Here is a 25213-nt window from a genome sequence, read left to right as displayed (position 1 = left end):
CAGAGGTCAAAAGAGCTCACAATGCAACTGAGAATCAACTATCAGCAAAACTGAATATCCTCTTCCAGCGAAAAAGATGGACTTTCAATGAACCAGGGGAATTTCAAGTGTTCCTGTTAAAATGGCCAAAGCTGAACAGAAAGTTTGACCTTCAAATACAGGACTCAGGTGAAGCATAGAGAGTGGAGGAGTAGAGTAAAATATGAGGGATTTAATAATGATGAACTACATGTATTCCTGCATAGAAAAATGACACTGATAATACTCATATGAAACTTCTCATTTAATAGAGTAGGTAGAAGGAGCTTTTAGAGATTAACCACAGGAGAGAGCTGAATTAGAAGATATAATATATTGTACAAATGCAGTCAATGTCTAAAAGGGAAATGTAATGGGATTAAGAAAAAGGAGAGGTGGAATAGGCTAAAGATATTTCATATAATAAGATTTTTTTATTACAATGAGCTATTGCAATGATATGGAAGGGGGAAGGCGAGGGGAAATGAGGGAACCTTCGCTTTCATCAGAGGTAGCTTGGAGAGGAAACAGCATAAATACTCAATGGGGTATAAACATCTAGAATAAGAAGGAGAGGAGGGGGGACAGAGGGAAAGGGGGGAATGTGAGTGATGGTGGAGAGGATGTACTATAGGGGAGAGTGGTCAGATATAAAACATTTTCTTTTTTACTCTTGCAAGGGGCTGGGGCTGGGATTGGATGGCCTGTCTGAGACCACAGGGACAGGTGGTTGCTGGGCCTTAGGGGTGGTATGTGGGCTTGGGGCCTCTTGGCCCCAGGGCCATTGATCAGTCTGCTGTGCCACTCAACTACCCTACAGCACATTTGAGAAGAGGGACAGAGTGAAAGGAGAGAGAAAATATCGTGTATGGTAGTGGAGGGAGTTGCAATCAGCAGTGGCAACAGTAGAATAATATAGAAGTAGCTTTTGTGATGGACTTATCTTAAAGAATGTGATCCAACTGTGACACAGCTAGTGGTGTTGGAACACAGACTGAAGCACAATTATTATCATCATCATCATCATTATTATTATTATTAATATCATTATTATTATAATTATTATTATTGTTTGGGGGGGTTGCAGGGCAGATGTGTTTGGGTGGCTTGCCCAGGGACACACAGCTGGGTGATTGTAGGGTGTCTGAAGCTGGATTTGAACCCGGGTATTCCTGACTCCAGGGTCAGTGCTCTGTCCACTGCGCCACCTGGCCATTTATTATTATTATTATTATCATTATTATCATCATCATTATTATCATCATCATTATTATTATTATTTGGGGTTTGGGGGAGGTTTTTGCAGGGCAGTGGGGTTGGGGTGGCTTGCCCTGGGTGGCACAGCTGGGTGATTGTTGGGTGTCTGGAGCCAGATTTGAGCTCAGGTGCTCCTGACTCCAGGGCCGGTGCTCCATCCACTGCTCCACCTAGCTTCCCCAATTATTATTTTTTAAATTTTATTCCTCTTTCCCTTCCTTTATTGCTCATGAGGGTCTATAGTTTTGAGGGGGAGGGGGTATTATGTTTACTCTTAAACAAGAATATTTTAGTAATGTATAAAAAACATCATTTGTACAAAAATAAAATAAATATAATAAAAAAATAGATATAAAAAAAGTCATAGACATTTCAAAACACATTAACTTTACATAAGGAAAACATATTTCCCCTACTATCAGTCCATTCCAGCTTTTTTCTTTCATTCTGGTCAGAGGGAAAATGTTAAGGAAGAAGCTAAGATGTAATTCTCCAGACTCACATTTCTTCTTGAGCCCTTGGGGACAGAGAAAAGAATGACAAATGGAAGGGACAACTGGGTGAATCGTAGTTCAGATAAGACCACAGTATCAGCATTTTAAAGATCAGTTACCGGTACTCTTTCTGTACAAAGAAAGAAAGCATGCTATAGGTCATCATCTTTTACAAACAGAAGCTATTTGACCAGCCCTCCCATGGGGTAAAGTGATGGTTTCCATTGTTCTTTATTTACAGTTTGCTAAAAGATGAGAGGTTATCAGATAGTTTGGAAACTGAAAATAGTCCATCAGTGTAAAGACGATATTTCACAAAGAACAATGTTCCAGACAGCACAAATAGAATACCACCTAGGCTTGTCAGCTAACAAGATGATAATCTTCCCATATCAATATCATGGCTACACAATAAATATCTGGAATTAGTATTATAGAGCAATAAATTAGTTAGCAAGAAATATTTCCTAAATTTCCTCTACTACTTCAAAAATTTGAAACTTTTATGTCAAGCAACACAGGCCTCAGGAAATAAGATTTCATCTTTTTCATGGTTTTTAATTATAAGCCAATAAAGAGCACTCTTAAACACCTTCAGTGTTGTATGAGGAGGATATTGTAAACATTTTCAATTCCTTCAAGATATTTACAATCCAATTGACTGAGCATTGAACTGGAAGTCAGGGAACTGTGTTCAAAACCTGGTTATGCCACTAAATAATAAATTTAACTAACCATGTGGTGTTCAGTGAATCACTTCAACTTTTAATCTAGAGAGGGAGAGAAAATAAACATAGAATGTAGATTTATCAAGGACCTTAGAAATCATCCAATGTGACCTTTTCATTTTAAAGATGAAGAAACAGAGGCCCAATAGAATGACAACCCAGAGGTCATAGTAGTCATTTTAGAACTACAGGATTCAAATTAGGTAAATAAATATAAATACTAATTACTCCATGTAAATAGCCTGTTAAGATAAAGGTTAAAAGAAATTTGAATTGTGGTCATTTGAGTCATACAGTCCTCTCAGGGTTCCCTTTGACAGGAAATTCAGAGCACCAGAATGTACAAAGTTCATATCTGGTGTCAAGATAATCATATAAATGTCAGAGTTCTAATAAGGAACTTTGGCAAACATGGGACACATACATTATCCAATCATGTGAAGACTACACTCTCCCACAGTGTAGAGAGACTGGACAATTTGCCAATGTACAAAACAGTTCCCTAAAATGAACAGGACTTTACAAAGTCAAAGTACTGGAATCATTTATTACCTATTGGAAGCTTGAGTAAATAGACTGGAAAGCAGGGAGTAAAGATGGACCATCTACTAACAAAATCAGTTTCTCTTCCTCTCCTCTCTTTCTCCATACATTTTATATATGCATATGTATGTATATATACATATATGTATATACACATTTATATACAAACTCACACATATAGATGTTGTATACATATATTTATATATGTGTATAGATAGCTTTTAAACAACCAGCTAAAATATTTAGAAAAATAGAATACACCAGCATATAGACAAAAGTCTAACAAAAGTAGGTCATAACTAAGAAAAATTGTAATACTGATGAAAACTGCTATTTATTGTTACCCCAAAAGGATGAGAGAACTTAGTCAAATGTATCTAAATCATATCATCCTTAAGTGAGATCCTTAAGTTGTTCATCCTTCATTCTCTAAAGGAACTAATGATATAATGGTGATATTCCATTATGACATAATATTCCTAAATTCAGATGATGGAGTTTTTACATTAGAGAAAACCTGATTTCACTCTGTTACAACAGTTATAGAAAGGATAAGAGAAGACATCAGTAAGCTAATAGCTGATATTTATTATTTAAATGGACATAACAGCCAGGTTGAGCTATTTGTAAATTCAGAATTGCCATTCTGTGATAATAAGCAACATTCTAGAAATTTAAAAACTTAGGTTGAGTCTAGAACTTTTAAACTAAAAATTGGGCTAACTTGCAAAGCACCAGGTAAAACCAGAAAAAAAGTATATATCCAAACACAATTATTTCATGGTAAATATGCAACATATAATCATAAGCAACTGTATTTTGTTTCATTTTTTAATATCATTTTTATTGAAATGTGGGATTTCATCATTTAAAGTCAGTTAATATGCAATCATTAAGTGCATGGTATGTGCTGAATGCTGGGAACATTTTTTTTAAATGTAAAACCTGATCCCTGCCTTCAAAGAGCTTACATTAGGATGGAAGTCACCATACCTTGAAGGTAGACCAGTTTTAACATTTTTTTTAATATTCCCAGCATTTGGCATATGTAACATACACATATATATGTATGTGTGTATGTATGTATCATACATAAAATGTAAAAGTAATGTAATCTCAGATGGAAAGCACTTCCAGGGGGAAGAGATTAGGAAAGATTTTTAAAAGAAGATAGAATTGGAAATGAATGGAGAAGATTACATCAGTGATGAAGAGGGGGAATATCCCAGACCTGGGAGACAGTGAAAAGGCATGGAGGTGGGAGATGAAGAGTAATGTATGAAGACCAGAAAGGAGCTCTGAATTCTTGGATTGTTGAGTATATTGAGGGAAATAAAATGTAAGAAGACTGAAAGGTTGGAACATATTAGGTTGCACAGGTCTTTTAAGAGCCAAATAGAAGATTTTTATATTTGGTTCTAAACATAATGAGTCATTGAAATTCATTGTAGGAGATGGGAGAAAGGGAAAGTAGGCATTGTCAGAATTGCACTTTTGCAAAGCTCATTTTGGCAAATGAATAGAGATGCTTCAAGAAGGGATGCAAATGATACAGACCTAAGATGGAATGGAATCAATGGTTTATTTAGAGGTATGAGAGGGATAAAGGAGACAATAGTAAAGGAGATAAGAAAAGAGAAAGAAGAGGCAGTTTTTAGTGAATGTTTTTCAATATTTTCAGGGAAGTATGAAATAAGATCTTCAGATGAGAGGGTAGAGATGGGGATGTACCAGGGAAGGCTTAATAGGGATGAAAAGAGTTGTTAGTGCCACTTTGCAATGGTGAATCAATTGTGGAGATGTAAAAAAGAATCAATTTGCTACAATTTAAGTCCAATTAAAATTATTTAATGGATTTGATGTAGACCCAAGGAACATCATTCTGTGATTTTCTCCAATTCTATTCAGCAACATGCAAATAATATAAAGCATATGAATGGTGGAAATAATTTAAGAATGAAATTTGACTAGTTATAATCAAAAATAGAATAAAAGGATAAGGAACTTAAATTTAGTCTAGTGTTGAAATGGCTTACCAGGGGAAGAGAGAAGAGGGTAGCCAGGATATTGGTGATAGATTGGGAAAGAACTAGGGCATTTCATGGGTTAGAGATCAATGGAGATGAAGAACAGCATTAGGGCTAATAAGGTAGATGGGATTATAAAAGATTATGATTCAATAAAAGAACTTCAGAATTCATGAACACGTAACCGGAACATCTATGGTGCTGACAAGATCAAAGTATGGCGATCTCTGTATAATGCTGAGATTAAGTGGAAGAGAAAATTTGGGGGGGACTGAGTAGATGAAGAATTGGAAAGTTAGTATATTTGAGGAATATTAATATGCATGCTGAAGTACCATTAGAATGAGTGTAGGAATTGAAGTGGAGAGAAATACTTCAAATTAGACAGTAAACTCATTAAGGAAGGAAAATGTCCACAGAATTGGGACATAACAAAATCCTTACTGGATGATAAATTTGGACTGTCATTCAGTATAACTTAAAAGCAGGAATAATCCAATATCACAGTCTACTCATGTATCTGGATCACACTTTCCCTCTAGTACACACACGCACATAGAAATTTAGCAAGAAGACACATGATTGGGGGAAAAAAAAAACATGTGTCTGGGGCAACTCACAACTCAGTATTGTAGGTCCTGAGTGGTCCTTTCAGGAAAAAATTCTAGCATATGAAGCCACAACTTTATTAAATGTTTCTCTTCTCTTCCTTCTCCTCAGCAAAGACATGTCTCTTTTGCTATTAAGCAGATGAAGCAATGAAAAGCTCTCTGCAATTACAAATATTCTTAACAGGGTGCCAACAAAAAAAAGTAATAATTCCCTTGGATCAGAGAATTACCAAACTCTTTATAACTGCAAATGACAAGGAGCTTCTATTTATTCCATGTAGCAATTATAGTGAAGTGGATATGAAGCTTATTTGTCCCTCTCCAGCCAGAGAGAAAAGTAGAAGGAAATATAGACAGACTTGAGAAGTTTCTCCTCCATTATGTCCTTTATTCTATAAGGGGACCATGAAATCAGGGAGGTGGTGCCATGCAAATGAATTATTCAGTCTCACTTTCTCCACCACAGCTTTCTGGATCCAGTGGCCAGTTATGGAGCAGGACAACCAGAAATGCACTAGGATACTTTGGCCTTTTTAAGCCTTTTTAAGCTAAGGTCCTTATCAGTGACTGCATGATTAAAGTAAAAAAGAAAGCAAAAGATGACATCTTTTGCACAGTCAAAAAAATAAAAATAAACCCAAACCAAACAAAAACTTTAAATCCAATTCACGTGCATATCATGGCATCACTTCACAGATGTCATAGTCCTATGATAAACAATAACCTATGCGTGTAGTCAGAGCTGCAGTTGATCAATTGGGCAATACAACTCTTCTTTTCTTTCTTCCTTCTTTCCTTCCTTCTTTCCTCTCCTCCTTCCTCTCTCTCTCTCTCTCTCTCTCTCTCTCTCTCTCTCTCTCTCTCTCTCTCTCTCTCTCTCTCTCCCTCCCTCCCTCCCTTCTTCATTTCTGTTCACTGAAACCCAAAACATTTTGAGGTTTACCAGCCCCAAAACACTTACTAACTGCCCAACAATAGGTCCCAGGCCAACCTGACTTGGTCTGTTGTTTGGGCCCTGACAGGCTCAGAGTGAATCTGACATTTGTTTCTGTTTTGACAAAAAGCCCTTGGGGTTATACCTTCCAAGATAGATTTTTTTTTAATTACACAAAAGAGGACATTCTTTCTCCTCCATTATGTTTTAGATGGTAGTCACAAACAATATAGTCTCCTAACTCTTCAAACAACAGACTTTGGATCTCTCTTTCTTTAAAATTGATATTTAATTTTTCTAAATATATGTTATGAAAGTTTTTCAACATTCATCCATATGCATATGTATATTTTTAATTTCAAAATTTCCTTTCACCTCCTTTCCCACCCCCATCCCCTCAGTCAGCTTAATATTGTATATACATATTTGTGTTAAACACGTTACAGATTAGTCATTTTCAGTATGAGGAATTAGGATTAAGGGAAAGAAATAAGAGCTATTGTTTTTAAAAAAAGTGAATGTAGTGTTCATCAGATTCTGAAGGGTTTTGTTTTTTGTTTTGTTTTGTTTTATTTTTCTTCCTCTTCCATTGTCCATTGCCAGTCTAATAGTATTTTCCTAGCTCTTTGAACTACTGAGAGGAGTTGCTTCCATCAAGGCTGATCATCTCACAATGTTATTGTTCATATATAAAATGTCTTGGTTCTGGTCCCTTTGCTCAGCATCAGATCCTATAACTCATTCCATGTTTCACTAGAGTCTGACCATTTATGGTTTCTTATAGAACAATAGTATTCCATAGTATTCATGTACCATAACACATTTAGCCATTCCCCAATTGATGGCCATACCCTCAATTTCCAATTCTTTGCCACTACAAAAAAACAGCTGCTATGAATATCTTGGGACTTTTCCCATTTTTTTATGATTTCTTCTGGATATAGGCCTAAAATTGTATTACTGAGTCAAATTCAAAGTCAAAACAATTTTATTGCCCTTTGGGTATAGTTCCAGATTGCTCTCCAGAATGGCTGGAGTAGTTCACAACTTCACCATTTTGAATCTCTTTTAATGCCTCAGTCTTTTTACAGTCAAGCTATAAAGTTAAAATACTCTTCCAGTCAGTGTGATCACATGTCTCCCACCTCCATTTGAAAGCCTTTTTCTGTCTTTTATCTGAGTCTTGAGACTTTTGCACTCAGCTTACTCTCTTCCACTTTAAATTTTTTCCTATATCTTCTATAGTTTCTAATATCTCTTATCTATGTTCACCTCCTCTCCAATAGTTGATTCATTTTTATTTTATGAAATAACTCAAGAAACCCCTTAGTTCTCATATAATCTTCTCCTGGTCTCCAAATATTATTTGACATAATTTTGTCAGTTACTTTAAAACTCTAAAACTAGTTACAAGTAAATTAACTGAAATACCACAGTGCCCTATAATAATTGTGGCCTCACGCATTTATTTCTCTGCTTTTAAATACATTCATCTGAGGGGCAGTTCTCTATTTGGTTGTCACAAAAGTCAGTACGAGTCCTTAAACTCAAAGACTGTTTCTTCAAGAACTAAGCTGATTTCGCCAATTTTTCTGATATAAATGTTCTTTCTCTGATATTGATTTTGCCAGTTTTTCTGATATAAATGTTCTGCCTCTTTCGTTATCCATTCGCATATGTAAGGAGCAGTATCTTTCACTAAAGTTTGAGTTTAAAGGCAAACACAAAAGTGACAAATTTAAACAAATTTATTTTGAAGAAAATTCCCAGGTCTACCAAAATAATAGAAAATATTCATGATTTAGAAAGTATTTTTATTATTTAGAATAATTGAAAGGAAAGGAGACAGAACTAATAACAAAATGTATACTCTAAGAAAAGATTTTAAATTAGTTTTGGAATGCATTCAGAGGTATAGAAATAACCATCCATATACTAAGAATTTCTTCTCCCAGCACTGATATAAATAGTGGGTAGTGATAATGATAGTATTGGGGTTGAGGAAGGGCAGTTAAGAGGCAGATATGGAAAGGTTTGAAACCAAAGCCATATGTTTTTTGTGACAACAACTGATTTCTTTAAGTTTAATGGCTTCCTCTCTCTAAGACAATAAATCGATTAACAAATTGCTGATCCCAAATCAAAGACGGAAGTCTCTGAGGAAGGGATTCATTCTTCCCCTGTCACTCATTCCTCTTTGGATGAAATTACACATCTGGATAACTATATATAGCTTCTTCATAAACAAAATATCCCACATTATTAAACTCATGTTTCTTAATAATTCACAAATCTCCAAAAGAATTCCTAAGCAGGGAATGTTTATTCACTTCATTATATTACAGTTCCTATTGACAATGATTAAAAATTATTTTCTTTCAAATGTCATAAAGTTCAGATATGTAGGTGGGTGTGTACATTTGTGTCTGTGTTTTGGCTAGTTAGTGAGAGAATTGTGAAATAATTCTAAATAAAAGGCATATTAAGCATCTCTTGCCTTTATTCCAAAAAGAACTTAGCAACAGTTGCTACATTGCAGTTGGATAAAGAAGGTGTTCAGCTGCATGTAGTCTCCATTTCATCAAAGTGTCAGGTTCCTGGATGCTGTAGAGTTTTCTAAATAAGTATCTGTTAATCTTGTAGGACCATGATGGATCTGTAGCAGAACGTGCATAGAAGCCAATTTTTTACAGATTAAGAAGAGGGGGAATGGGGTTAGAAAGAGGGAATGAAGTTTCATCCTCCATGACTATTCAGAATCTGTAGTCAAAGAGGAACTGAAAGCTGAATATATTCCCAACATGTGAACGCAATTTGTTCATAAGAACTGGTGTTACTACAAATAAACAAACTTCTGGTTTTTTTGCTGGTGACTAATTCTTGAAATTCATGATATAACTAGATAGTAAATTGATAGTAAAGGGCATGGAAAAGGATCACATTTATCCTGTCTATTTAGCTAAATTTCTGGTTCTCTCTCTCTCTCTCTCTCTCTCTCTCTCTCTCTCTCTCTCTCTCTCTCTCTCTCTCATTCTCACCAAAGTTATACCTTTGTACATTAATGAGCTTATTATTCATTACTAAATACTTTGATTATTCAAGCTTTAAAGTATTTTAAAGTATTTAAAGTACTATTTCCAAGTATTAAAATTGAGTTGAACTCAATGATTATTAAAAATTTTTATTTCCAACCATCATTTCTAATTTCTGTTCTCTATCACAAAATATACAAACCTCAATCACACATTAGAGGATAAACTTTAACACTGCCATAATAATTTAAGGCAAAGAATCTTGATGTTTAAACCACTGTAACTCCATGTTCCTCCATAAAACTGTCATCAAGACATGAGCTTCAAAATTTGTGAAGTAAGAAAATATATCTGTGCTAGATCTCTGGGCAAAAAGGTCAGGTTATTTTAAGGCTGAGATGGGACATACAAACTTATAAGTGAGAAGTGATGGAAAAGAAGCTTCCAGACAAGAACTTGCAAATAACTTCAGACTTTTCTTTGTGGGGGGGATTGGTAATAATGGTAGCCACAGACTCATATGAATTATTATTATTATAGGAGTTAGTATAGTAACATAATGTCCTTTTCATGCAACACATTATCTACAATAGTCAAACCACTATTAAAGAGTAATTAAAGATTGGGTTGTATCTCATATAAAATTGCATCAGAAATTAATTTCAAGTAGTTATATATAATAGAGAAATAAAAAATAATAGATAAGTGAATAATAAGAAAATTAAGTTAATGAATTCACAGCATTTATACTTCTTGGTAATATCAAATAAGCAAAAAGGTGCAAGGATTTGGGGAGTTTACTAGGGAGCTATCATATTACTATGTAGACTTCTGATTGCCTAATTAGAGTGTCATTTGTTGAATTATAAAAAAGCTTAACATGAGTCAACAATGTGGTAATACAACAAAAAATGCTGAATTTAATCTTAGGTTCTATTAACAGAATGCCTATAATAAGGCCGGTGAGAAGTCTTTCTATACTCGAAATCAATTGATCAGGTCATGTTGAAATAATTGTGCCCAGTTCTACAAACATCAGTGAAAAGATCTAAATTCACATCTGTCACTGAAGTAATGGGTAAAGAAAACATTTGAGGGAGGAAAGAAGCACTTTAATCTCTACAAGGAAAAATTTCAAGGATTAAAATGTTTTTTATAACTTTCTAATAATTAAGACAACTTCACAAAGAAGTTGAGTATGAGATCCTTTTTTACTTGAGGTCTTCAAATGAAGGCTGAAAGACAACTTTACAGGGATACTGAAGAAAAAATTAATGCTTCAGGTACAGTTAGGAGCTGATGATCTCTAAGGTCCCTCCCAAATCTAAAATTATTTGATTCTACAAAAATATACAGCCATTTATATTCAGATACGATTCTCCAGACCAACACCAATAGTCACATTCTTTGCATTTTTTTAAGCAACAGTGTTGATTTGACTGAGTATAAATGCACTCTCTAGACTGGCCTCTCCCTCAACCCCATTCCCACCCCAATTCACCAGCTAATAAGCACTAATTTAGCAATGACTAGATCCAGGTACTACATATACAATGATAAAAAATGAAATAATTCCTGCTTCAATGAGCTTAAAATAGATGTATATAGAATATATATGCAAAAATAAATGCACAATTGTTTAGGCAGAGTAAGCACAGAGAAGATAATGAAAGATAGTAGAAGGCTGCTTGAGTTGAGATTTAAAGGATGTAAAGGATTCTGGGAAGTGGATGTAAGGGGACAGAACATTTAAAGATAAGGGAATGTGCAATGAAGAGATGGATGGAAGATCTTTTGACTTGTGTGAGGAACAGTAATAAGGGAAATTGACTAGAATGAAGCTGGAAAGGTAATTTAGGGAAGGGTTTAAAAGCCAAAAAAAGGAATTTATATTTCATCCTCAGACAATATTGAGGTACTAGAGTTTATTGAGTAAGCAACATGGTTAGAACAGCACTGTAGGAAAACCACTTTGGCAGATGTGTGGAGTATATATATATTAGAGAGGGGAGATATGAATCGGGAGCCCAATTAGGAGGCAAGCCATTGCAAAAGTCTAGGTAATAGGTAATACGAATCTAATCTGCCATCTACTGCCATCCAATGGTTTTCTCAGTATCGAGGGTATTGAGGGTGTGATAGTTGTGATTAATTTAATCTCTAATGACCTTACAAAGTTGACTGAAGAGTTGACTTGGGAGATATTTCAATAATGGGAAGAATTTAGACTAAAGTTATGGAATGAAATTAATCAGAAAAATAAAGTGAAGTATATTTCTAAAGAGTTCAAGAAGTGAGCAATCCATTTAACCCAGATATAGAAAGGAAGTTGCAATGGAGGGAGTAATCCACAGCAGACAGAGAGCCAGATAATACTGGCATCAGACTTTCAAGGAGGTAGGGGAAAAAGAAGTAATGAGACTTTCCATTGTCTTTCATCTGTGCTAAAGCTTTTCATTATTCTGCTTTAAGAATTAAGTTCAGTTAGATCATTAGATAACATTGCAATATCCACTACATTTGTCAAAGTAGTCAATTGATTCTAGTAATAATTTCTCCATTTAATAAAGTGTTTGTTTCAAACATGCTCAAAGCACATCTGATTTCTAGTCTGACGAAGAAAGCACTGTACCAAACTAATTTTGAGGCACATTGGACTCCTACAGCATGATGGTTCGATGTGGATAGTTTATTCTGCTGCTGGTACTATCTATTCTTAGGCTGAGGACAGTTCCTACTAAAACAATTGATCTTTATTTAGGAAATATAACTCCCATAGGGGAATAATAGAGGGGGGGGGAATTAGACACTATGGTAATATTAGCTACTTACATCAAGTAACAATGTCAACTGAGAGTTAATTACTGAGCACCAGAAAGCAAAGAATCCTTTCTTGCCTTCCACCAGGATACCTTTGCCCATTTACTACTTAAATAATTTTCTATTCCTCCTCTGACAAGTTTAGTCAGGCTCCTCACATGTGGAAAGCAGGCTTATACAGTATAACAAGAAATATCCATTTGGAATTAAACAATAAACTACTTCCTCAAAAGGGGGAGGGGGGAAATAAAATTGCTTTCATCATCCGCACCCAGAAAGAAGAAAGTTGGTTGAGAATCAGAGCAAGAAAGAACAGGTGTGCAAAGCTGGGTAAGATGGTACTGAGTCTGATGCCAAGAGACCTCTTATTGGTTCAAAGCAGGTCTGAACAGGGGGAGTAGGGAGGGACAAAAAGGACTAGACACAGATAAGTCCCACTGAGGAAGAAGGTACTATATTAACTTATTTTTTAGCACTTCTGCGTCCAGGAGATTAAAAGATTTTTCCCTTTTTTTTGAATGGTTTAGATATTACAGTCCCTAGGATTTCTTTAATCCTAATTTTTTTTTATAAATTGACTACCAATCAGTTGAGGAAGGAAACTGAAAAAAAAAATGCTAGCCTTAGAATAATTCAGAAAACATATATAAAGTAAAATCACTTTTCTTCCACTGATACAGAGTGCATGTGTTATGGGACAAACTTTCTTTGTATAGTTGATACTTCTTATTTAATTAACATCATCTACATATTCAAAACTGAACATCTCTAGAATTATTCTGCTCATGAACCTTACTTTACAAAGAAAAAGTTTAAAAGTGATTGGACCCACTAGCATTTTTTAAAAGAATGGGCATTACTAAAGAGGGAGAAGGCTAACTCCAACCCGAACCAAACAGTAGGAAATAGATACTATTTAATGATAACAAACACTGCTTTTTGACAGAAGGGCAGAAGTAATTTTACATTGCCCACAGAGATAATGTTTGTCTTTCATTTCGTTTTTAGTTTAGCTTTTTTTTTGCAAGATAATGAGGTTAAGTACTTCTGCAAGCCCACACAACTAGGTAATTATTAAGTGTCTGAGGTTAGATTTGAACTGAGGTCCCTCTGACTCCAGAGCTGGTGCTCTATCTACTGTGTCACCTAGCTTCCCCTTTTTCCTTCATTTTGGAAGAAGACCACTACATGGGGGGGGGGGGGGGGTGATAACATAACAAGCCTGTGATTTGAGGAATTCTGGGCTAAGTCACCAGCCTCACTTTCTCCTCCACAACCATCTAGTTTAGCGACCAGATATGATGCCTGGGATGGTCCTGGATTCATTGCAGTCAAGGCTAAATGACTTGCCCATGGTCACAAGTGTCTAGAGCCAAATTCAAACTCGTGTCCTCCTGACTTCAAGGCCAGTGCTCTGTACACTGAGTCAGTCACCTGTCTCTGGAAAGAAACAAACAAGGAAGGCCCCAACACCCTAACTGGTCAAAATCTATCTGCCCAACTATTTTCTTCACGCAGCTCTCAGGGAAGATAATCCTTGAATAAGCAAATTGTAGATACTATATGCTCTCCACGGGGCTGCAGGCCGGAGAGCAACCTGAAGACCTGATAACCCCAAGGACGTAATCACTTGCTAACATACTTGGTAATAGGTGAAGTTTGCCTCCTGCTGATTGGGGAAAACCGAAAGAGGACAAGAAGTGGCCGGGAAACAACAGGTCAAGATCCCCGATAGTTAAGCTGCCCTGGTCTGGGGGCATCTCTCCCTGGAAGAGGTCGTCTTTGCTTCGACGCCCATTCCCCAGCCCTCCCACCCCCAATAGGAAGAGAACTGAGACAGGGAGTTTGAATGAATGCAGCTCCCCTTTGCAGGGAGAAAGAAAGGGGGAGGCGGATGCACACCTGCACATGAGAAGTTAGCACCCCGAAGTACGGATGATGCGGACCAGGTGAGGGGGCCATCCCAGAACGAGCGAGTGGAGAGCGAGCGCCGGGGTTGCAGTTAGGGCGCCGCCCAGAGGGGGCTCCCCGAGGGAGAGGTGGAACGGGGCGGAGCGCCAGGGGGCAGTTGGCAGGAGAGGCAGGCGGGCAGGAGGAGGGCTGGGCTGGGACGGACGGTGCGAGGACACCGGCCAGTGGGACACCCCCGGCGGGCGGCCGCGGGCCCCGGAGGCCACCTGGGGGAAAGGCTGGAAGCTAGCACACCGGCGGACCCCGCTTCAAGGACCGGCCGCAAACCGCCTCTGGCCACCTGGCCCTCCCGGGAGGGCTTAGGCAGGAGCGCCCCGACCCCCAGCCACAGGGCTGAAGGCGGAGGGGGCGCCCGTGCCCGGGCTCACACTGACACCTCGAAAACTTCGAGGAAGCGGAGGCCGGGGGGAGGAGGGGAGGAAGGGGGGGGGAGGACGCGTGAGCGGGGCTCCTACCTGTCCGGCGATGTGGAGGAGGCACAAGGTGCCCGAGAGGATGGGGGCCAGGCTCCCCGGGCGCCGCGGCCCCACCGCCGGGGCCATGGTCGCCCCCCAGCCCGCCGGGGAGGGGAGCGCCAGCCGAGCCCCCTGCCCCGACCCGCTCTTGCCTCCGGCTCCGCGGCGCGGGCCGCTCCCAGCTCCCCGGGGCTCCCTGCGCCTGGGCTCGGGCTCGGGCTCCGTGCGCCCCGGCGCTGCGCCCCGGCCGGCCGGCGGTGCCGACGCTGTCAGCGCGGCCCCGGAGAGAGGCCGCTTTGAATGGGAGCCGGGGGGTGGGAGCGGGGGGTTATTTGTGAATGTGTGGTTTGTCTTGGCTCAGCCCGCTCCCCCTCCCGGCTCCCGCTCCTCCCCTCCGCGGTGTCAGGCCGCTGAAGGCGGGGAGCTAAGGCTTCGGGCCGCCCGGGGCAGCAGCCGGCCTCCTCATTTCAGAGGGCCAGCACATGGCTCCCGGCTCAGCGAGACGTACTTCCCCTGTCTCCCTAGAAAGACGGGAAGAACGGACAAGTGGGCCGTTTGTTGGTTTTTACACGAAATCGCCCCGAGCGGTGGGACTCTTGAAAGCCTTTGGGATTAGGTGGTCTAAGCTTTGCACCTCCCCGAAACTCATTTTTCGAGAGTTCTCCACGAACTGTGATTTTGCAGTGGGGTGTGGGAGAAAGGAAGAAGGTTAGGTAGCCCATAAGCGTTCTCTAATTAGAAAAACCCCACAACTTGGGTATGTCCCAGGAGAACCCAGAGCTCCAGGGGAAACGTAGGAATGAAATGACTTCGCAGGTGCCGCTATTCCTAGTGAAAGCATCCCCGAGGATGAAGAAAAGTCACTTATAGATGGTTGTTTTCCCGGGTCCAAATGCGTTGGCAAATTGGCCAGGGATAATGAGCCACCTTCTCCACTTGCTTGATGGCACAAAGATTTTTTGAGACATGCTCTCTGATCTACTCTCAGGAGAATGCTTTGCCTCCTGAAAAACTAGCGTCTTCGAGCCATCCCATCTTCATCTTTATACTAAGGCAAATTACTGCTCTTCTGCTCATTTTATCCACTCTGTATTACATTGTTGCCAAACTTTAAAGTGCTTACTGAGAAAAAAAAAACTGCCTTTAAATTCAATCACATCAAGTTATCAGCATCCTCAACAAATGTTCAGTATGGCACCACACTGAACACAACCTGAGATCCTGTCGGTTAACATCTTAACATTCTAATCACCCGTAGCACTAACGTAGGAAGCTAGGAATCAAGAATCTGGGCCAGAGATGAGAGTTCATAGAGCAATGAATAAACATTTATCAAGTGCCTACTATATATATTCCCATAGTCCAGACCAGTACTAAGTGGCTGGAGAGAAAAAAAGAGATAAAAGATGGTTTCTTCCCTCAAGTAGCTTATAATAAAAGCACATGCAAACCAGTATATACAAAGCAAGCTTATATGCAAGACAAATAGAAAATAATTAACAGAGGGAAAGCACAGTCTTTTGTAAGTTCTTTTTTTCACTTCCCCCTGGAGGATTTATATAGGCAGGTCGAATTATAAGATCATGGAATGTCAAAACTAGAAGAGACTTCATAGAGATTATCCAATCTAACTTCACTTCACCGAAAAGGAAACAAATTTACATAAATGGAAATATTTTCTAACTCCAAAATCAAGCACCAACTTTAAATAAAAATATGCAGTCATTATCTGGGCCCCTTGGTGTACATATATATGCTCCTCACAATTACAATGTTCTTTTGCTATGTAACCTGAGTATAATTGTTTCATATTTAGAGAAACAATATCTTGAGGTCAGTTCCTTAGTAATATTAAGAGATTAACAGAATAATGGTATTTTCTACTTTGCCTTAGTATTTAATTACATTGTAAAATGATGACTCGGTTATTGTGGAATAACAATGTATTTCTTCTCAGAATTCATTGATTTACTCATTCTGTAAGCATTTCTTGAGAGTACTAGCTCTGTGACCCTAGGTAATATACAACTCTTTTTGCCTGTTTCCTCATCTGTAAAATGGATTGTAGAAGAAAATGGCAAACAGTTTCAGTAGCTTTGCTAAGGAAATCCCAAATGGGATCACAAAGTATGATGTGACTGAAATAACTAAGCAAAGACATCATGACTACAGAAATAATCAGATTGTCTAGGGCTGGTTAGTCAAAATTGAGAATCAAATTTTAGTATTAGAGGTGATCTTAAAGATGTGTGGCAATGAAACAATGTAAAGACAAGCAAATTGCCTTCCATGGGGAGTGGGAGGAGGGAAGCAAGATTAGGGGAAAATTGTAAAACTCAAAATAAATAAAATCTTTAAAAGGAAAAAATAAAAAGAAATTTAAAAAAAGATGTGTGGCATTGGAAAGGAGTTTTGAACTAAGTCTCCATATCAGTTATTAAGTCTTCATTGTATAATTCAACTGCTAGGCTCTGAGAAAGATAATTTTAATGAATCTATGATTTCTTTGAGGGGTAGTTAAGATCACAATCCCATCCATGCCTTCTTATCCTCTTAAATTCTTTTTTTCCTTTTCCACCATTACAATATCTACACAAAGTACTATGGAATTTCTTCTTGCTTTTTGAAGCATCTTTGGGGTGCCAATATATCATTTGGAATACCCCTTTTTGTCTTTTTAATATGTGATCTGCCTACCTGTTCAATTATATGTATATTTAACCCTGCCCCATAAGGTTTTATTAGTAATATGCTAAAGTCTGTTTATACCAATATATCTTTACATTGCCTGGAGTTATTTACAATTTAATTTTTTCTAATGTCATGGTATTTGATTCTTAGCCATATGACATCATTGAATATATATCAGTTTTTGTGCCTACGAACAGTTTGGAATCACTGAATTGGTAAACAATCTCTGAAATAAAATATAGCCACTTTTTAAATCTTTTTCACTTCTGGATTCAACAAATTACATGATTTCATCATTTATTCAAGAAACTCTTCCTGATGAATTGATTTATCAGGCTGCCTTTTGAGATAGATAATCTGGGTGATTATGTTTTTCTGACCTATATTTTCTTCTTTGGATTTCACTAAAGTTGCTTTATAGTCTTAGACTCATAGATTTAAAAATTGGATGAGACTTTAGAGATCAAGTTTTTTACAGATGAGGGACCTAAGACTCAAAGATATTAAATGAATTTGTTCAGGTCACATAACTAGTGAATGTCTGATCTGGAAGTCCATTGCTTTACCACTACCCTCCATGATACCATATCATTTATATTTTCTATACATATACACCTGCTACATATGCACCAGGGAAAACATGAAAAAGGAATAATCCAGCTTTTTCAGGTAATTTTCTACAGCAAACTATATGTTTAAAACCATGCCATTGATAAAATGAAACAAAAATTCCATAGTGCGTTTGCTGATTTTTAGAAAGCATTTTATTACTATGGAATAAGGCTTCATAGAGGTTTTTCTGCAGACAATATGTTTCCATATATATACAACAATATAATAAAAGAAAAGTTAACAAGACTGAATTTCTGTCTCAATCAGTCAATAAACCTTACCTGCTATGCACTGTGGAAAATCTAGGGATGAAAAAAACAAAAAAATGAAACATTAATATCATAGAACTATGTTCTAGAGTAATAGAGGAAATGTGTGCCAAAAATCCCCACATCTTTAATGTACATTAGAATGCTTTATCATGAGAGTTACAAAAAAGTACCATATTGGTCCAAATGTCAACATACATAAATTGAGATTTCCTTAAATTGATACAATTATATAAAGTAGATAATGAAAACTATCACCAATTATAACCTTTGTTGAAACCGACTACTGGAAGAAATTCCAGAATATTTCAAGGAGAATCCAAAGGTAAGATGAGGACAACATTTTGTTATGATTTGAGATAAATTAGAAGCAACAATAATTGGGGGGGTTATCAAAATAGTATGAGTAGAATCAATGAGATCTTGAGTAAGATGGCAGTTCTGTGAATAAGGGTAAGGCGACATCTCCAAGTGATATTATAAGAAAAGAAATGACAAAAAATTCATCAACTTACTGAATATGTGGAATGAATGAAAATAGCAGAGGATGACATCGAGATTACACATTTGGATGACTGGAAGTGCCTCAACCATTCAGAAGAGATATAAGTTTTAAGGGGAAAAAATTCTGATGTTGCATGAGTTTTAGATGTTTGGGGGACAATTGGGAAATTATCTGCAAAGAAATGATAACTGAGTTAGTGAACCCAGAGGGTCTGCAACAATATACCTACTTTTTAATCAAAAAAGTAGATGAAAAATAGAGAAAAAGTTGTTTCACCAAAAATATAGCCTGTAAGAAAATGTGCTCAATAGAGTCATATAGTACAGAAAAATCAAGAAGGATGAGTACCCAGAAAAAGATCTTTAGATTTGGCAATTACTGTGCATTTTGAAGGGAGTAATTTTAATTTTCCAGGGAAATTAACAAAGTTTTTATTATTAAACTCCAATTATGTTTCATACATTCTCCTATTCTCCTAATAAAGTTTATCTTAACTAGAAAAATATTTCAACATTTCAAAAGTTTCCCTTAACTGAAAGAGTTTTCTGTCTCACTTTGCCTGGTCTCAACTTCATTTCATTTTACCTTTTATTATATTTACCTAAAAATGCCACATCTTTCCCAAGTATAAATTCTTTAAGGATAGGGCCTTGACTTTTTTTTTATTTTAATGCTTCTGGCATCTAAAATAAGGCTTGCATATTTCAAGTACCTATTGATTATTCATTGAACATCTATGACTTCACTTGTATTGCTATTCCTACTGAAATGATACCCAAATAGTATCTCCTCTGTACTTTGGTATATTGTTGCAGACCCTCTGGGTTCACTAATTCAAACTTAGTTCTGCATAGTGCTAGATTTTTCTCCCTTAGGGTTCTAGAATTAACACCAGAGGGACTTTCTGTATCTTTGATTCAATTCCAAAATCTTAAGCTGTGTTTTCACTTGTTGGAATAGAAATTCCTACCCTCCTTTTCCCCCTAAATATTTGCTGTCTTTAACAAAGAAACTGAACTTATTTTGGTAAAGTCAATAGTCCCAGATCTTGGATAGTTCTCTAGTAACTTGGAGTCTGGGGAAAGGTATATATATGACACACTTCATTAAAAAGTAGGAAAGTAGCATTCTTCCATGTTTCCACATGCATGACAATAAACCTAAGAAGCTAATATCATTTTACAAAATCATAGGTTATTGTTTGTTTTGGTGCTTGCAAACGCCTTTCTTCAACCCACTCAAAAAAAAATTAAGGAAAACCAAGAATCCCTTCTCAGGGACTCCTTGAGTCCCCAGTTATAGATTCCCCCCAAGAATTAGGAACCTTAAGTCAAGAGGATCTTGATTTTCAGGAGTTGTTTGGACCAAAAAAAAATTTGGTAATCAACCATCTAGTGGTAAATCTCTCTGAAACAGTCCAGGCTTGTCCATGAATTAAAAACATTCAGCCACTGGTGCCATCATTAAACTCTTTCCTGATTGATAGGGCTTGCCAGAGCTTATGCTTTACTGGCATAGCCTTGTTTTTCAGTTTTGTCCAACACTTCAGGACCCCATTTGGAGTTTTCTTGGTAAAAATGCTGGAATGGCTTGCCATTTCCTTCTCCAACTCATTTCACAGAGAAGGAAATTAAGACAAACAAGATTGAGTGACTTACCAGTGTCACACAGATTTATAAGTGTCTGTGGCAGATTTGAACTCAGGAAGATGAATCTTCCTGACTCCAGGCCCAGCACTCTATCCACTGTTCCTCCTAGCTGGACCCCTGGTATAGCTTTGGAAAGCTCCAAATCATTTCTATACTTCAATGAATCATTCAAGGAAAGGGACTTGACCTGGGATTTAATTTATAGGGAGAATGAAATATCTTTAAATTGACAATCTCCAGAAATGCTAGATTTAGAGTTGCCTCAAACATATGAAGCTAAATATCTTTTCTAGGATCAAACAGCCATTGTATATCAGAGGTGGTAGAACTCAAACCCAGGTCCTTTTTACTTTGAGATCAATTTTCTACCTTATAATCCCTCTTAGTAATTGCAAAGGATTTTAATGAAGGAACTTGGGAAAAGAGAGCATCTTACAAGCAAGTCTCATGAAGCATTTATTAATACAGGGTATTAGACAAAAGAAAAAAAAAGGAAGAAGGCCTTTCTCCTTAAACTTTAAAGAATTTGATTTTACCAGACACATCTATTCAACGACAAAGCAAAGCTTCATTTTTTATCAAATATCTAAAAGAAAGTGGAAAGAAGACAAATTTTTGTCACTTTTGAACTTCATATAATTTTTCCCCTTAGGCAATATCATGGAAGTATAAAAATGACCAGGAAGGCAATTCCCCAATGTTTAGCTTGATTCTTCCAGAATAAAGCTGTTCACTCAGTCAAGCTGTTCATTTTTGGCAAGATGAATATCACACTCTGAGGAAAATAGATGTAGGTGATTTTTATGCATTTTGAATCTGACATGATTTAAACAGTTTCAACATGATTCTATAAATGTATGATTGCAAGCATTATGAAAGAGTAGATTATGAGTGTAATAAAAAATGATAGGAAACATAAAGCAGTGTGCTTATATCTTCACAAGAATTCCTCAAAACCATATTTCCAAAGAGGTAAACAATGGAAATAGAGGTTTCAAGCCATACCTGATTCTATCATGAATTCATATGAATGTACCATGCTTGTTTTAAAAATGTTTTGGCTACTGTGTTTCTAGTTACTGGAGTTATAAACATAATTATTACCCGAGATTGGATAAACATAGCCCTAAGACTTAACATTTATACTTAATAGCTAAAGTTTCACCTAGACTTTCAGCTGGATCAAAAGGTTTCATTGTAAAAGATCTTGTAGAATATCTAGTCCAAGCTCCTCATTTTATAAATGAGAAAGCTGACAAGCTTATTTGGAGAGTGACTTCCCTGCTGTCATACATCTAGTAGGAAACTGAGCCAGCACATTAACCCAAATCCTCTGGACAAAAATCCAGTGCTCTCTCCACTATAATATACATGATTTCTCTTAGATCGTGTAATTTATCAAAGAAATTATATTTCTATTTTACAAAATTATTTACTGAAAACTGTATGGAGTTATAATACTTTACTGGCAGCTACTGCCAGGAGGGAACAATGTGACAGTAATGCACATACTTAATCTCTTGAAGCTGGCTTGTAGGAGGCTGAAATATAAAATATGACAGCATTTGTTTTTCTTACCACAGAAAAAATGACATCACAAACTGTTGAGGCTAAACCATATATTACAGCTTTAATTCAGAGTCACTGTTGGCGTCATAGGACAGCCCAACAGGGACTGAATAGAAAACCCTTAACATTCCTAAGACTAATAACATATATAAGCTGCTTTGGGTGAGGCCTCATTGGGTGTGGTTTGATCAAGCATGAAATCTTATTTAATAATAATAATGTTTTAAAAATTGTAACCCCCCCTTAGTGTGTTGATAGATTTGTCCAAACAATAGTGTGGACAACCTAAAAAATTGGGAAAGTATGAAATAAACATGGTTAGAAATGTGTATTTAAATACAGTTTTATTTTCTCCAGGGACTCAAAGGCTGATGGTTGCCAAACCAGTTTACCTCAAATCCAATAACAATTTTCTCTCTACATCAGCTAGTCAGTCAGTGTGATTTTTTGAGTACCCATTTATATCAGACCCTAGCAAGATAAGAAAGAAATGAAAGGTTTCTTCAGAATTCTCATTAAGCTTACAATCTGGGCATTCACAAATATATGTATGTGAGGCAGAGAGGAAGTATTACCCCTTAGAGCCAAGAAGACTTTTTTCAGTTCCTTTCTCTGGTGCAAACCAAGACTTTTCAATGCTCTAGGCAACTCTCTAAACTGCAAATTGCAAAAAAACATGCCACCCTAATTGATAGAAAGAAGAATGTTTCACCTAGGCTTTCCTTATACCAAAAAATCACAGCTCCAACTCCTATAACTTATCCTTGGCTGTATAAAATATACACATACCCAATATATTCATTAATCAACCAATATGTAAATACATATATGCTAGACACTCTCTCCTCAGGAATAAGTTTTCAGAGTTGGAAGGGACCCCAGTGGCCATCAATTCCAAGTCCTACTTAACCAAAAATTCCTTCCAAAATACTTCTTCCATACTGTTTCTTCTCTGTAGCTTATCAATTTTGAGGAGGGATCTACCACTTGCTTGCTCCTGAAAACTAGTTCATACTGCTCTTTTCACAAGGAACTGCTTTTCTGCCCAAGCAGCCTGGCATAACAAAAAGAGGGTTGAGGCTAGAGTCATAACACAAGGGTTCAAATTCTGCTTGTGATATTCATTAATTGTGTGTCCTCAGGCAATGCATAAGCTTTATAGGCCTTGATTTTCTCATTATAGAAACTGAGAAGATTGAACTAAATAAATACTGAAGTTGCTTTTGGCTCAAAAAACTGTGATCCTACAATTCACCACATTAGACTGAGAATTGTATAAAAACGGGGCTATTTTTTTGTTTTTCCTTGTATTTCCCACAATTACTTCAGTGCCTAGAATTTTTACTGCTTTATAACTTCTTATTGACTGACTGGCATACTATTTCTTGATTCAGTAAAGAACTCACTGATGATTTGTGTTGGTTTTTTCCATAAATAATTATCTAAATACGTACTGACCTATTGAATAACTCATCTTTAGATTCTTTTTTAAAATTATTAATGAATTTTTTCCTGATTATATGTAAAAACAATTTTGAACATTCAGTTTTAAAATGTTGAATACCAACCTCCCTCCCTGAGTAGGCTAATCCTCCTTGAGTAGGCAAACAATTTGATATAGATTATACATGTGGAATCATGCAAAACATTTCCCTGTTGTAAAAAAAAACAAAAAAAAGGGAAAATTTAAAAAGTATGCTTCAAGGGTGGCTAGGTGGCATAGTGGATAAAGCACTGGCCTTGGAGTCAGGAGACCTGGGTTCAAATCCAGTCTCAGACACTTAATAATTACTTAGCTGTGTGGCCTTGGGCAAGCCACTTAACCCCATGTGCCTTGCAAAAACCTAAAAAAAAAAAAAGGATGCTTCAATCTGCATTTAAACTGACTCCATTGGTTTATTCTTTGGAGGTAGATGGCATTTTCAGCACAAGGCTGTAGGAATTGTCTTGGATCACTGTTTTGCTAAGAAAAATGAAGTCACCTACAGTTAATTAACATACAATAATGCTATTACTGTCATCAATTCATATAAGATTTGTCAAGATTTTCTGAAACCAACCTGCCTGATATTTCTTATACTACAGTATACTACTCATACAATAGTATTCCACCACAATTATATATAAAAATTCATTCAGCCATTCTCCAATTGATGAGTATCCCCTCAATATCCAATTTTTACCATCATATAAAGAGCTGCTATAAATATTTTTGTAGATATATATTCTTTTCTTTTTATATGTTTGGGGTACACTTCTAGTAGTGCCATTATTAAGTCACAGGGTCTGCACTATTTTATAGTTCACCAGTTCCTAATTGCCCTCTACAATAGTTTAATCAGTTCACAGCTCTGCCAATAGTACTGTATTGTCTTCATTTTCCCACCAACATTTATTGTTTTCCTTTTCTGTCATATTAGCCAATCTGATAGGTATGAAGCAATACTTCAAAATTATTTTAACTTTCATTTCTCTGATCAAAAATGATTGAGAGCTTTTTTTCAACTATAGATAACTTTGCTTTCTTCATCTGAAAACTGCTTGTTTATTTCCTTTGATTATTTATTAATTGGGGAATGACTTCTAAATTTGACTCAATTCTCTCTATATATGTAAAATGAGATCTCTGTTAGAGAATCTTGTAAAAAATCTGCAATTTTCTGCTTTTCTTCTAATCTTTGATGCATTGTTTTGTTTTTTTGCAGCAACTTTTTAATTTCATGTAACCAAAATTATCCATTTTACTTTCCATGATCTTCTCTATTTATTATTTGATCATAAATTGTTTCCTTATCCATAGATTTGACAGATAAAATATTCCATGATCCTCTAATTTGTTTACAATATAATCTCTTTGGGGGGGTGGAGCCAAGAGAGTGGAATAGAGGCAGGAATTCCTGGAAACTCCTCTCCAGATCACTCTAAATGCCTTAAAATTATGACTCTCACCAAATCCTAGAGGGACAGAACCCACTGAAAGCCTGAGTGAAACAATTTTCCAGCCCAAGGCAACTTGAAAGTTCCATAG

The 25213-nt window shown here is 36.9% G+C and overlaps 1 protein-coding gene across 4 annotated transcripts in view; it reads right to left on the bottom strand.

Annotated features, from left to right (window-relative positions):
- ADAMTSL1 (ADAMTS like 1) overlaps positions 1-14992 on the bottom strand; it is a 1134116-nt gene extending 1119124 nt beyond the window's left edge. For all 4 annotated transcript variants that reach the window (XM_074197566.1, XM_074197568.1, XM_074197565.1 and 1 more), the window contains exon 1: positions 14891-14992. In XM_074197566.1, the coding sequence (XP_074053667.1) occupies positions 14891-14977 (87 nt within the window). In that variant the 5' untranslated portion in view covers positions 14978-14992. The remainder of the gene's footprint in view (positions 1-14890) is intronic.
- Positions 14993-25213: the final 10221 nt, after the last annotated feature.

The sequence above is a fragment of the Macrotis lagotis genome, chromosome 8 (assembly GCF_037893015.1).
Source record: "Macrotis lagotis isolate mMagLag1 chromosome 8, bilby.v1.9.chrom.fasta, whole genome shotgun sequence".
Taxonomy (NCBI): domain Eukaryota; kingdom Metazoa; phylum Chordata; class Mammalia; order Peramelemorphia; family Peramelidae; genus Macrotis; species Macrotis lagotis.
This window is presented reverse-complemented; position numbering and strand designations above follow the sequence as displayed.